At 34.8% G+C, this 15,643-nt stretch overlaps 2 protein-coding genes across 6 annotated transcripts in view; one reads left to right on the top strand and one right to left on the bottom strand.

The window, feature by feature from the left end:
- The first annotated feature begins 355 nt into the window (after positions 1-355).
- Positions 356-15,643, top strand: part of LOC145692623 (phospholipase A2-like) — a 63,610-nt gene continuing 48,322 nt past the window's right edge. For 2 of the 5 annotated variants that reach the window (XM_081767952.1, XM_081767951.1), the window contains exon 1: positions 10,809-10,898. In XM_081767952.1, coding sequence (XP_081624078.1) covers positions 10,887-10,898 — 12 coding nt within the window. In that variant the 5' untranslated portion in view covers positions 10,809-10,886. Of the gene's footprint in view, positions 473-5,167; positions 5,413-10,808; positions 10,918-15,643 lie in introns of those variants that run through there. The other 3 variants (XM_081767954.1, XM_081767955.1, XM_081767956.1) reach the window with 3 other exon arrangements.
- On the bottom strand, positions 8,903-9,436 carry LOC145691509 (uncharacterized). The gene has a single exon (XM_081766918.1). It carries the CDS (start codon positions 9,434-9,436, stop codon positions 8,903-8,905), a length of 534 nt encoding a protein of 177 aa, XP_081623044.1.

Genomic DNA, 15,643 nt, shown 5'->3' with positions numbered 1-15,643 from the left:
CCCCTCAGTCAATTAATGTGAGTAGACTTAACCCAGACACGGGTCTGGCTGGGACTACAAATATTTAAGGAAGCAACTGCTTAAAACAACCAAAAGTTCCGACTTCCGACCGTCATTATGGATTCAGTCAATAAACTTATTAACCTCTGTACTCAAGGCCATCTTCTACGCTTAAATTAAAGGCATAGACCCTTCGACACGCTGTCCACGCATAAATGCAGTGCGCGTGAGAAAAATTATATTTGCATTTCGTGAATCATATGCAGGAAGCGTAGGGAATGCATGATATCAGAAGTTAAAAGTGAAAAACACAATTGATGCGACGTCAGCGCCTTCTATGCGTCAAGCCGGTGAACTAACAAATCAATATTATTGGTAGATGGAGAAATGTGAAAATCTCAGTTAGTTTGTAGTTATGTGATATGAACGACGGGTAGAGCGACTTCTAATTATCTCATTACTCCATATAAAGGTAAGCCATTGTCCAACACATCTTAACACTATTTCATTGCAAGGGTTTCAGCGCTACGATCCATATTTGGAACCTTCACACAGTTTGTCTATTCGCACTTTTTAATATTGTACTTTCCGAACAGGATTCTAGGTTTTAGAATTATGGCGTGAAACATTTATTTTAGAAGAAAAGTCGAAAAATGTTGATTGTGAGGTTATTCTCTTAGAATTTGTAGTGTTATTACGTAATGTTGCAACAATTGTGTCAGTGTGTCTTCCCTCGCTCATTGTTATCGATTGTGTCAGCCGGTTTCTGTTGGTCTTATGCTTGGCGCCGAAAGTTATGAGTTGTAGTCACTAACAATATTTGGATTGAGACATAAAGAGAGATAATTCGGTAATGCAACGCAGGTGGTCTCATGATTGAACGCATCTCAAAGTCCGAATTATTGTTTCTGCAAACATTAGTTTGTAGGAGCTTTAAAAATGTAGGTCCTTACTTTTTCATGCACTTCAGAAAGGGAAACTGTTTCCCTAATGCGTTCAATATAATCCTTATAAGAGCAAACCAAGCATTAACAAGTGAGAATTGCACTTCGGTTCTTTGTCCTTTCATAAGGGTTCGACTCATGTTAACCAGGGGTATAAGTGGATCTGAAAAGGTAGCTATACGGGGAAGAATGACGTCACACATACTCCCGTACCTATCTTTGCCTATTCTAATTTCTTAGGAAGTGGGGGGATGCCATAGATATTTTTGGAAGTTGAGGAACGGCGTATAACGCGTACCCCCTCACTTTTATCCCCTGATCTTAACCAAATTTTGCATAATCACCGACACACCGCGCGTAGAGAACAACAGAATTGACCCACTATCCATTGATGATAATTGTTACTAACGTTATTCCAGTGGTTTAGTTGGACTAGAGCGCACCGAAACGCTGTTCCAGAAAATATTGGCTTTACACATTGTAAAAAATTTCATAGATAAATTTACAAAAAACGGTGCCAATTTGTTTGCCAAGTCTCTATGTAAATCAATTTACACCTATAAATTAAAATTACTATGCTGTAAAATTATATTTTTTTAATCAATAAAATCATATAAAATGTTATTTTCTTACAAATTTACTGGAAATTTGTAAAAGAGACAGCAAATTTTGTAATTTAATGTAAATAAATGTATATCAACTTAGAAAATGAAGGGTCAATGATTTTACATTGATATTTGGTAATTTAAACTACAGATTTTTTCCCCAGTGTACAGGGATGAACAGATTCTGACAACCAAAATATAGGACCCAACTGTAACAGTATATGATAGCTTACTGTATCGGCAATACACCTGTCCTTATTTCATTTAACGTTAAGTTAATCATTCATTTTTGTTTTAAGAAAAGTACTCAATGAAAATATTGAAGGGATTCAATACAACTCGAAATACTTTCATTAATGACAAATACAAATTTGATTAAACAGTTTAAAACAAGCCATTTTAATGAAAAAGAAAACTTAAGTATGTTGAAGCATAAAATTTTAAGGAAAGATGAAAATATACTTGGTCATAATGATTATTTATCTATTATCTTGGAAACTTTTCCTAAAAATTTTAACAACTATTTTCATTAATATATGACATCTGTTTACACACTAAACAGAAATACAGTAAATGGTGACATATTTTTCCTTCGAATGTACAGCGCGCAGTAACTTACTGTTTTGCAAAATAATGTCATGGAATTCACTACAGATAAAATTAAAATAATATTTGGGTATTACTAGCTGTTTGAAAATTTCCGGTTTTAGCTGAGATTTCTCATCAGTCCACAAATTATTCATTATAGGTAATACCCTCTCAGTGTGAGCATTTGTGTCAGGCAAGTATATACTGAACTCCACAATATCATACTTGTGAATATGGAGCGAGATCTTCTTGAGAATGTTTGAATAATAATTCACTCCATCTTAAATGTCCCTCATTTAAGAAGTGTTCTATTCTTTACGTCTTCAGAAGTAGCATCCTTGTTTACTTTTGTAATTTCATCAAACAGGTAGGAATTGTTTTGTTTCTTTTCCTGACAATTTAATAATGTACTTGAAGCTGGACACTATGCATTCAATTACTCAATTAAATCTTGTCCAAATCAAAATGTTAATGTTTTACTAAGGCTATGTATTACTGTTTAGTGTACTTAATACAAGTGGAACAAATTGAACATACATATTTCTCAAATTTCGGTATACATACGAACCAAGTTTGTTCATATCTTTTTACTTTTGACTGAACTATACACTGAAAAAGAAAGTAATTAAATTGTCACACATCAATGTAAAATCAGTTACCTTTCATTTTGAAAGTTGATATACATTTCCTTAGATTAAATTACAAAATTTGCTGTTTTTTTTAACAAATTTACAATAAATTTGTAAGAAAGTATGATATCTTTATTGATAAAATGTAATTTTACACCATTTCGTATTAGTAATTTTACTTTATAGGTGTGAATTGATTTACCTTGAGGAGTGGAAAACAGATTGCCACTGTTTTTAAAAATTTACCCATGAAATTGTTTACAGTGTAACAGAAAGAAGAACACAGTTATATCTGTCGATCAATCAATTTTGCTTTGAGTTCAGTGACCTATGCTGAACCTTCAACCATTGAAAAATACTGACTCTCAACAAAATGAACAAGATTACTAAATACTGATGCCCTGTCTGTGCATAAAATCGAGTCATATTTCAGAAAAGGATCCGTGAAAAACATTTCAATAATTGTGGAACATTTATTCTGTGGTAGAAAATGCGAATTTAAGATTGGATAAAGTTTAAGGTCTATAGCTAGCAACCAAGAAAGCCTTCTAGTTTTACTAAAATCAAGGAGTTTCAAGTATTCGACTTTTACGAAGTCACAAAATTCACGCAATGCAGCTTTACGTACGGTGTATATGTAAAAGTATGAATATATTTTCTGAACCGTATGTAAACTAGTAAACATTATATTCAGCATGAGTACAGCAAAATCAACATCCACAATTAGTTTGTTTAACAAATTCTATGAAACATTATGAACATTCTTGTCTTTCCTTGCTACACCTCTAAAGCTGCAATTGGTATTATCAGCACATAAACCTAAAACTTTCCTTTCAATTTTGTACTCTTGTAATGTCCAAAGAATGTCTGACCACCACTTTAACTTGCACTCCACTTGCAGAAACTAGCAAACCAAAAATAAAAACAGCTTCATAGGTTTATGATTTGAAGAATGTGTATATACTGTAAAACAGGGTTTCTCAACCTGGGGGTCACGATCCCTAGGGAGATCGCGAGAGGATTTCATGGGGGTCGCGAAGATAAGCGGCAGAGATAAATATAATTAGGATCTAATGCCATAAGATATTTTTAAATATTATTTTGTATTTTGTTCTGATGGACATATTTTTAATTTTATACACGCTGTTAAGAGCGACACAAAAAGGTATGTAATAAATATTTTCAACAGGTACAAAGTTGTTTAAAAATCAGATAAATGAAAGACGTGCTATATGAAATTAATGAAAACTGTATAATGAAATACCACAATACAAATGCAACAAAACCTGCATATTGAAATACATTTAAAACTAAAAAAAACTAATCTTCAATAGACGTGTTGCGTTTGTTGATAAATCAGCAATGGACAAATTATTCTGTCAGCAATAAAAGGGATTGCGTTTGTTTATGATCCTTTGTTGCTCTTTGCAGAATTATACATGTGTGGGTGTGGAATGGAATATTCTTTTTCCCAGCAAGGTGGCCACAATGACGGTAGATTCTTGGTGTGGGATTTTATGTGTTTACTAAATTTTAAAAGTAAACAAGTTGGTTTTAAGAGTTTTTGGTGATACTGAACACATACACAAGAATGTACAAAATTCACAACAATATGAGTTAACTCAAAGTGGCGGTCTCTCGAAAATTAAAGTACTGAATAGCTTTTTTAACAACCGTTCAAGATTTTAACCAAAACTAGAAATCATTTTTTAAAATAATATGACCCAAAATAAAAGGAGTTATGAAGTTTCAAAAATTTCAAACGGCCTCCATTTTGAAACAGTATGACGAATCGGATTCGACATTTGTAATATGAATGAAGTGACCAAATTTAGTTTTAATCCATTGCTTTTTAGAAAAGTTACTGTATCCACTATATAAAAGAAAGTGGTTCTACTATCATAGAAATAGATGGATATCGTGAGATCTCCGCAATAGATAAATTTATACTAAGAATCCCACACAAGCTAATTACAAACCAGAAATTATAAGGGGGGAGGGGCTGTGGCAAGAAGATGTGATAAAATGTGGGTCGTGATAGAAATTAAGTTGAGAACCACTGCTGTAAAATAATTTACTCGATCCAACTATTTTTCCGTTTCTAAAATCGCGTAAGGGCTAATCACATTCATTATAGCTTCAGATTATATTCTTGCGCACGAATACTGAGGTTCGAAGCATATTTTTGATGAGCTTAGAACCACAGTATGTTGAACGAAATGACTAATTATGCATCGTTGTGTGAAACGCAAAACACGCTTTTGCTTACTGACGACATCTCAAGAAGGCCTTGTTAGTAAAAACAATCCATTCCATGCGATGGTTATTGCTTGTTTTTCTTTGCTAACAATAATCTTTTCAATGAGTGTTTAAAAACAAAGCGGTATATCATTCAGAGAAAGAATGTCTGTGATTCGAAACGTTGTGAATAACGAATAAAACATTAAAGTATTGCAAATAAGTTAAATCAAGATGTTTTCAAAAAGGACATTCGTAATGTTGTAGATGTCTTCGAAACACACAGGACAGCTGTTTGAGAAACAGCACTGCACTGTGAAAATCAGTACGTTTGGTGGCTCTAATCCTACATATTCTGCCGTTCAGTAACAAATGGACTCGTGAGCCGTGTGCATTATAGCTGTTCAGGTAAATATTTTTTCCAACTAAATCACTGCGTTATTCTTATTCACTGTTACCGTATATACATAGACAAAAAATCGTATGTGGCGCACATAAAAACGTAGGTTACATTCGTAAATCCTGTAATTTTTGATTTAACATACAACTATAGCAAACACGTAACTGAAAACGTATGTTTTATAATACTTTCTGTATAAGTGTTCCATCTATACGTACTTTCCGTATGACAGTATACAGGTGGGAAGGATCTCACATACAGATGGGCGTATGTAACATATGACTGACGTATGTAACATACGTATACGTGTGTAATATATGAAACACTGTTAGATATAATCCATCCTGTAGCCAAGGGCGCCCATGTGGTTTCCAGGGGGGCAAGAAAAACCGATATTTCAAATATAGTTTCAAATTTTGCTGTAAGTATTTTAAAAATTCTATTGGGTTTTCGATATTCCGAAGTACATTTTCCTCTAGGGGGGCGAGCGCCCCACCTTGCCCTCCTGATGGTGGCCTTGCCTGTAGCCGTTTGATGTAACATCTAAGCGTTAAAAAAGCAGTATGTATGTAGCATATGGATAACGTGTGCTCCGTACAGATTTCCGTAGTAAACATATGGAAATCGTATATTTGTACAATATACTGCTGTCAGGATAACGGATTTTCTCATTGTCAGTGTGCGAATACATACGCTACGAATTGTTCTTTTGCTTCATCTTTGATTTATTATCATAGTCCTAAATTCATATAATTTTCACTATATATCATCATCTTTCTCTTTACATCTATTTCTTACATCAACCGCTTACCTTACCATATCCCCGCGTATTTACCACATAACGTATGTTTACTATCCTGTAACTGGGGATGTATGAACAAGAAAATTGATAATCTTTCTCTCCTTCATTTCTAATTACAAGGTCATATCTATCCGGCCCTAAGCATTTTGCCGCCCCGTACAATCGTATCATTTACCGCCCTCCTTTTCTCCACAAAGAACAAATCTAATAAGCCTAGGTAGGCGCCCGAAGCGGGGGGCAGGGTGGAGCCCAACCCCCCTCCCCTTCTGGCTTACGAAAATGTATTATATTTCTTAAGATTTTCTTAATACAAATAAAAATATCAAACGTAATATAGCAACCATTGATTTGAGGCCCCCTAGAACATTTTTTTCGGGCGCCCATGATTTTAAGTACACTACCCCATAATTAAGAACAAAGTGGAAAGATCATTCGCACTAAGAAAGTCAGAAAGACCTAAACACTACAAATACAATCTCGTTGTACCTGCTTTTTTTCTTTAAATGATAATCTATTACGTTAGTGAAAGAAAAAAACACAGCTGCAGAGGAAAGATGGTAATCCTTTTTATAAATTCAATACCAAGCTTCAATCTCAATATATCAGTTTGCAATTCCAGTCCAACCAGATTTTTTATCTTTATTTCTTGATTTGCTTTCTAGATCTGTTAAAAAATTCTTTAAAAAACTTTGTTTCTACTTTCAATGATAAGGAACTTGTTTGTGACAAAGACAAGGCTAGTTTTCGTATCAAAACCGTGATAACTAACTAAATGAAACAGGTGTTTATTACTCTTCGTGAATTGAGTTCTTGTCTTTGCCAACAATCAAGCATCTAATGGTTGGATTTGTTTGACCATTTGCTTTAGCGACCTTCAAATAATGTTACCTAAACTTGATTTATGAATATACAACGTTGTAGTATTCAAATAGAAGGTCAGCTTAGTAAATTTAAGTATCCTGAACATGAAGTCTGTTTCCAACCAGAAATATTTATTTTAAATAATATAATTATGACAGATTTTGCCGGGCCTCGAAACTTGTACACCTGTGCAAATGCACTAGAACATATGGCAGAAACTGCTTTGCCTATAAGTACCTAATTGCCAGCCTTGATTTCTGCTTAGTACCCCAACATACAGTGACGACGCCAAGTTTAATTTCTTGCGGAACAAGTGTAGGGACAGCTAGTTTTTTTTTTTTTTTTTTTTTTTTGTATAGTTCTATATTGTAATGTTTTGGTAGAGTCAAATGATAGACCGGGTGTCTTTTCTCCTTCATCAATTTTTATTACAAAATAAATACAAGTGTCTCTAATTCAATGTCTCTTCCTCAATGACCAAGTGAAGGGATACTAAATGTTTTGCCGGGTGCCCCTTCCACTCATGGCAGTTTCCAGAACACATTGGCAGGTTGTATGTTAGACTTGGATTATAAGTTTAAGATGGATCCCTAACCCAGTGCGACATAGGGTAAGGAAGAGGTGCTCCTAGTCCACAGCGACATAGGAAGGTAAAGGTTAGACGATCAGCTGGTCGACTGATGCTGGGTCTCTCGGTGATCCTCCTTTTATTTGTCCTCCTCGGGTCCTTCCGTGAGGTCCGTCTGCTTTTGCTGTTCTTCGGTGTCTTCCGTGTTGGCCTGTTCTCTGCTAGGTTGTTTGTAATCATTAGCACGTGTTGAGCTGACACGTGCGTCTGTTGTGATGTGAGGATCCTTCCACCCCTCACACTAGAAAAAAATAATCTGGAAGATTATTTTGAGAAAATACACAATTGTAATTAGTAAAAGGTAACTACACCAACACTGACACACTTGAGATACTGTTTAGACACAAGAAAACTCTATAAACACTATGATACACCAATATCACTATGAAAAACTTGTGACATATACACATAATGCTAATAACACTGTAGTTCTATCCCAACTAAGCAGGATCAAAAACAGTTTATCATTTCCCTCAAAGTGGGCAGAAGTGTCATCACTGTTATTAATAAATATATCAGTTTATTAAGGATCGGTCACATCCGTTATGGGTAGTCTATATCAGTGGAGTCTGTTTCGTAGTATTAGTAGGCGCCAGTGAATTGAGTGTTCCTAATGGTGAAGGTATGCTTAGCCAATTGGTTAAATTTTGTTTTGTAACGGGGCTCAGGAAAGGCGAGGCACAAATGAATTATTATTAGAACGAATGAAAAGAGAATAATCGGTTTTGGAATTAGTAAACTTTTTATTCAAAAACAATAATAGAGAATGTGAATTTGTGGTCACTCTGTATAATGTTATCAAGAGCCTGATTTTTTGAACATCCTGTATAAGGAGAAGTGACGTAATAAGCATTCATGTACGTCCGTATTGAAGAGACGATGCTAGAAGCAAGAAAGCATTGTATTTCGACCTTACAAGGATTAATGACTTTTGAAACTAAAAAGAAAAAAGAAAAAGAAGAAACAAAAAAATGTTGATCTTGCATTTTGCGAGAACGGAAACACAAATTGTAACGAAGTTGAATAATAGAATGAGATATAGTTTATAGTTGAAATAAAGAAGTGCGAATTCATGTCAGTGCATCTCTCTCTCTCTCTCTCTCTCTTTTTTTTTTTCTGGCCTTAGTTCATCTTCTGTTCCTGGTAAGTACTAGGAATTTTGTTCAATTCTTCTTTTTAGATTTGTGCCTCTTTCTCCTTAATTTTGTCATCCCTCTGTTTGGTCTTCGTAAAATGGTTTTAAGCGGTCAATCGCAATTTCTTGAATTCTGTCCTTGAATTTAGACGGTAATTCTACTCGATATAAATTTGAATTAATCTTCTCCAGGATGCGTGATGGGCCGTCGTAGTGAACTGTGAAATGTTCTGGTAACCCTACTTTCCTTGTGGGATAACATATCAAAACAAGGTCCCCTGGATTATAAGTTGTTTGTTTATGGCGCTTATCGTAAAACTGCTTTTGTCTGTTATGCGCCTGTTCCAGGCTATTTAGTACTTTCCTCTGTACTTTTTCTGCGAGTCCATGCAGTCCCTTTTCATCTACTGGATTCTTACATGCCTGACATTTATGAGGTTCACAAATATTTGCTCTCAAGCGTAACGCAACTGCTATTCGAAAACTCTCATTACTGAGATGAAGGCATAGAGGGAACGAAAGCAAAGCTTTAAGCCAAGGTCTTCTAGGCTGTCCGAAGACTGTAGTAAGAAGGAGAAGTTTGATTCGAAAATAGGTTTTTCCCATGTGGATTGCTTCGCTCTGGTCCTAAATTTGGGTATTTCAGAGCCAACTAACAATGACCAAGTGGGCGAGTAATCTTTAAATTGAGAATCGATGTGGAAGCTTATATCCTGTTGGAGAAGTGATTATGATAGTCATCGAGAACCATAGAATGATGCCAAGAAGGCAGGAATAGCCAAATCTATGACTCGTCGGATGCCTAATCCACAAAACTCACTGGCAGAGAAGCTTGAAGCCATGTATTATATCCTCAAGGAAGCAATTTAGAATAGATTCCAAACGAGATTTTACGATTACTAATAAAACTCCAACTGGCCAAAGCAGTATATATATTTTAAGATTATATATTTGTGTTACACTTTCGGCTATGTAACATAGCCTTCCTCAGACACATTATCATAATGACATTGTCTGAGGAATCTTAAAATATATATACTGCTTTGGTCAGTTGAAGTTTTGGTAGTAATCTTGAATTTTCCAAAGATACAATGAATAATTTACAAATTTTAAGGTGTTATCGAAGCCTTCTACTAAACCTTCTTCCTTCCATGAAGGTGAACTTAGCACAAAATATAGTAATCTTGCAATAGCAAATGACGTTCTTAATACATAAAAGGCAGAATGTGCTGAGATTAGTGAGAGACGTGAGAAATACGTGTTCAGTTTAGCTATCTTCTCAATTAATAACGTTTCCCTTGATTTTGTTGAGAAGGCAGTTCCTAGGAAATAAACGTTTGAAAAAGACATTAATTGAATGCCCAGAGATATCTCATTGTATGATGCGAAGAATATATGTATTTGCTCTTCCGTTGTATGAAGAAAGCTAACAGTTCGAAAAATTAAGATGTAAACCAACTGTAATTGCCTGTGTGTAGATCATTTGTAATGTATTTAATACGGTATCCGGATCTCCAGTTATGGTCCCATCATCTAAGTACCAAACATTCAAATCTGTGTTGAGTTATTGACTATGGGCTATTAAAGTTATTTCGAATATTGCTGGACCTAAAGGACCTCCCTACTGTACTGCTCCATGTGAAAAAAAATATGTGTTTACCATAATATAAGTTGCTGGACTGAACATAACTTTGGTGTACATAAGGATAGATCAAAGGGAAATGTTCTTTTACTTGTGATAGCATTGCGTTTCTGTTTATATCATTAAAAGCATTCCTGAAATCAGTTTTTAAGAAAGCTTTAGGTTTCTGGTGTGTATTTAGTTATTTTCTACTACCGAGATAATCCATGGAAATACTCAAAATACATTTTCAAATCCTTGAAAGCTTAGTTGATGTAGGTGACAAATACTTTGTTCTGTACCTAATGATTTCAAACATAAGAAAAACTTTTTCGAATCGAAATCGATAAACAAACAAATTATTGATTTTAAAAGGTTGACTTGAAGGCAAATTGTAATAAATTTCTTCGATTCCAGCAGAATATAACCTGCTATATGTTATTTAAAGTAAGAAAAACCGAAACAGGTAACATGTAAAATATATTTAAGTGTTGTTTTGTGGCAGAATAGTGATAAATAAACTATGGATTACTAATTTCAGATCTTAGGTCGCGAGAGACTTTCTCTGTCTCTCCCCAAACTATCTTCCACCGTAGAATATGGAATCTCAAAAATAAAATATATGATTAAACTCTTGAAAATTTTTATGTCTATATCAGACTCTAAACTTTTAGACTCCTTAATCTCCTTACCAAACGCTTAGGCCTACGTCACTGGACATCCCACAGAAAGGTTGTTAAAGCTTTCGCAACAATTGAATATAATTAAGGTACAGCACGAACACTTGAAAATTGAATGCATGTCAAACAGTTCGAATTGAAAGTATCGCAGTTCTGTTGACAAATCAATAATCCACATGCAAGCAACTCCTTAAATGGCTGGAGGCGTGGAGCATGCATTCGTGGCTGGAAAGTCATTAAAATCTCATTAGCCGCTTGCACCTACGTACTAACACAGAAGGCACACTAAAATCGTTGATGCTCATAATGATTTCAACTACACCACCACCAAAGTCTCATTATTGGATAAAAGAAACCACTGTTCACACCAAGATTTTAAAAGCAACTTTCGTAAAGTTAAGGTCTGAAAGCTAAGAAATATAACGAGTGAAATACATGTAGTCGTAAAAAAATCGTGCTTCTTTTCGTTTTTGTTCTTTCTTTCTGTTCAAGATAGATTTTTAATTGCAATTTTACTTGAATTAATTTAGAATATAACTCATAACTCAACAAGCAGAACCCTGCAAACCATAATGTTTCAGGATTTTAGTTTTTGTATGAATTTTTGTTTTTGAATACATGATTGGAAATTTCACCGCCCATAACTCACATAAAACCCAAAACAACTTTAGTATTCGAGGTTTCCTTAAGAAAATTTCCCTCGGCTTTCACAAAATTTTCACTTTTCTTATCAAAATTTCCCTAGTTTTTGAGTGTCCAATTTCTATGACAGAAATTATTTGATAAGATTAATTTAGCTATGCTAAAGGAAGTGTAAATCACATTTTTTGCTTCTACTTTTTACTTTTCCTTCACTATTTTTTACAAAAAAAAAGCCTAATACACCCAATTAATAAGGGTGCAAGTTGTGCTACTTTGAACACATACACTATTGCTAAAATATTAGTTTATTTCTGTAAAACAAAGAAAAATTTAAGCATTTATGTTGGTTAATCAGTCACCACGAGAATTTCCCTGGATTTTCACGCTTGACAAAAAATCCCTTTTTTCTTTTTCGCTATACCTACCTGCGAAATTTCTCTCAAACTACGGACACTGCACAACATTTCACACGCATATATGCAAGGTCAACATCTATCACCTTCGGTCTCGATCGGATGACTTCGGTTGAACTCGTAAGATGTGTAACTGTCAATGATTTTTCGTGAAAAATCAAATGGCGAGCGAAAATAGGGGAAAATGTTGAGTAAAATTTTGTATACACACACATACAAAACTTGGTATAGCAGTGTATTACTACTGTATCTTTGGATCGTGCTAAATACAGTGAAACCTGTCTTTAGCGGAATCGAGCGGACTTGCAAAAGTTTCCGTTAAAGTCAGGTTTCCGCTTAGTGGAGGAAGACCTTTCCATTCTTTTTTTTAATACATGCTTATAAAGGGGCATACTGAGGAAATATATTGCTGTACATACATTGTTCGGTTACAGTACTTCTTTCATCTACAAATAAATACACACACACACACACACACACACATACACATACACACAAATGAATACAAAATATGCTATGCACACGTTTTCTCTATTTTTCTAATAGCCAAGCAGGGTTTTTTGTGTACATTGCTGCTTCGCTGCTTGACTTTCCGCATAAACTTTAGCCTGAGAAAGTATACTAAGTGAATGAGAATCATTTTTTTGTAAGGCATATTTTTGCAGTTCTTTTAAACTTCTGAGAGAATCTTGATATGTATTTATTCTACACTCTTCTTGGAACTCGGTATCGTATTCCTCTTCTTCCTCTATCTCGTTTTCTTCTTTCCGACATTCCGTATGATTCTTGATTAAGTTGCGGGGATTAAGGACAATTTGTGGGGGTGAATATGAGTAGTGGTTGGGGAAGGTCAACACTGTCCAGAAATATTTAACAAAAGAACGAACATTTTATCACAGACAGTGTAATGTATATGTCTCACATAATGTCTAAACATCTTCTAAACGCTGTAGTCCGGAACTCACAATTTTCCGTTAAATGTTTATTTTTCTTTCCGTTGTCCGCGTAACACAGTTTCCGCTTAATGAAGGGAGTTTTACACGTTTTTTTCTCCAAAATTCATGGGACCGTGAAATATTATCCTTTAAGACAGTTTTCCGTTTAATAAAGGGTCCGTTGAAGACAGGTTTTACTGTATAATGTTAATACGAAAGCATGCAAAAAATTATAGTGTATGAACTGCTATGGCTGTGATTGAAATAGATGATAGAAGAGGCAAAGCACTAGGTCATAACAGACATTGACTTAAAGTGCTTTCAAAACTAGAAAAAAATTATCAGCTCAAAATCACGTGCAGATTTGTTTTGAAGAAGGGAATCTACGTCACATAGTTATTGCGGTCACTCAGCGAGGATCGAATCACAAACGTCATTTTATAAGCAGTGGGTGGAGGTTTTCCTTGGCAAGATGTTGCATCGTTTGGCCTAATCCTCGTTTCGCCTAACCAATTATCTGATACTTTTATGACAGATAAAAGATAAGATTTATGTCCGCCATTTTAGGCGAAATAATGATACTCGTTTGACCTTATCGTCGTTTTGCCTAAAATGGCGGACTATAAAAAGGTCATGAAGATAAAACTGGAGGGAAATGTTTCGAAAAAAATATCCATTTTGAGAATATGAATGCCCTCACAGAATGTATAGTGGCTATATTTGACATGAAAAAAAAAAGTCACACCTGTTATTAATTTTGTTTAAAGGTGAGTGCTGTTCAAAAGTAACTTTTAGTTTGCAGTTTGTTTCCGAATATCTGATATTGTCAAATGGTACTCCTAATCGGTATGTTTAAGTAAATATAGTTTGTGTTTCTTCTTATGTGGATTCAAAAGTTATTTTATTGTAGGTTTTACTGATCTTTCAGAGGATTTCATTCTAGTTTCAATGCTTTTTTTGCAACTGTTAATGCATTATAAGGGATCGTATTGTGACTCTATTGTAATTATAATTCGTATGAAATTTGTAAATATTTCGAGCTACATCTGACAAAAGATCCCTAAATTTGCTCATAACTTAGCAATGGACAACTGATTGAAATGAGTGATGTGTGACAAATCGCTCCGCTGACAAATTGCTCTTTGAATAATTCTACAATCCAAACATCTCAATGTGTTACTAACGAAGAAAGAAGAAAAATATATTTCGATTCTTATTATTACTTTTGAAATTACAACATTTGAGTTGAATTTCAACTCGTTTCACTTACCACCGGGAATGTCCATAACACAAGTCTGAGATGTACAATGAGATTGAAAATTCGGGCTTCTCGTTGGTTGTTTCAGAAGGAAGAAGTGGAATGCTCCTCCAAACAGATGGTGGCCAACTGGGATCTATTACGAGGGTGGTTGTTTTGCTGGTACACTCCATTTCCACTAAGACAGAAATAAAGATATAGTTGTCTCTGGAGATCTTCGCACTTCGATACAATACGGCTGAATAGTAGGTACCAAAGGTCCAAAACATTGCTCACAGGAAAACACTCTAAAGCAACATGGAGTCTCCATTATGTTGTACGGTTCCAACCTGACATGATTTCGTTGGGCTGGCACCAAATTATAGATCACTATCGGCGTGATGAGATTGAAATCGAGACTCATCGCACCATACTACTCGTTTTTATCGTTCAGTAACGGCATTTTGTTGCAAGTGTAAGACGTTAACCGCAGTGATGTATAATGACAAATGGTAATCTCGTGCGTTATCGGCTTCTGAAGTCCATACAATGAAGCGAATGTTGTCTACTACCTAGGCCTATCCGGCTGAACCCCTTATTCAGTTGGGTGGCCGTCTAGGCTAAAGTTTACTGGTGTTCGGTGCAGTAAGCAAAGTTATGAAAACATTTATACCTTGTTCTCTTATATGGGAGTTTCTTTTCACACTGTTAAATTACTGTAGATTTCCAGATTATGCAGATTCAATACTTGAAATATATCTATAACTTTCGGCAGCAATAGTGATAATGTGAGACATGCAACCTGTTTATCGGAAGCTGAATTCTCATCAAAAACGATTTCTAGTTGTCTCTTACGATTTTTAATATTTAGGAATCAATATCGAAACCGGAAGCTGTACTAATTCTTACCACCTCTGGCTTCAATAGAAGAATGAAGCTGAAATGAAATCTATTCTTAAGGTTTGGAATTCATACCATAAATCGTTTGGATCGATAGAGAACGTGTCGATATATATACATGGTCATAATAAATGCATAAAAGAGTTTTGGTAATCCTAACTCCTCGAAAATAGTTAATATCAATCTATATATATATATTTTGCATTTCTTAATTCTTCACAATAAGGAATTTTCTCTTATAATTTCACTCTGGTTTAATTTCCACGATTTTTTCTTATTGTTCGCCATTTTAGGCGCAACGAGGATCCTTTTTTTGCCTAAAATGGCAGACACAAATCTTATCATTTATCTATCATAAAAGTGTCAGATAATTGGTTAGGCCAAA

This window comes from Thermobia domestica, chromosome 8 (genome assembly GCF_964235325.1).
Source record: "Thermobia domestica chromosome 8, izTheDome1.hap1.1, whole genome shotgun sequence".
NCBI lineage: Eukaryota > Metazoa > Arthropoda > Insecta > Zygentoma > Lepismatidae > Thermobia > Thermobia domestica.
This window is presented reverse-complemented; position numbering and strand designations above follow the sequence as displayed.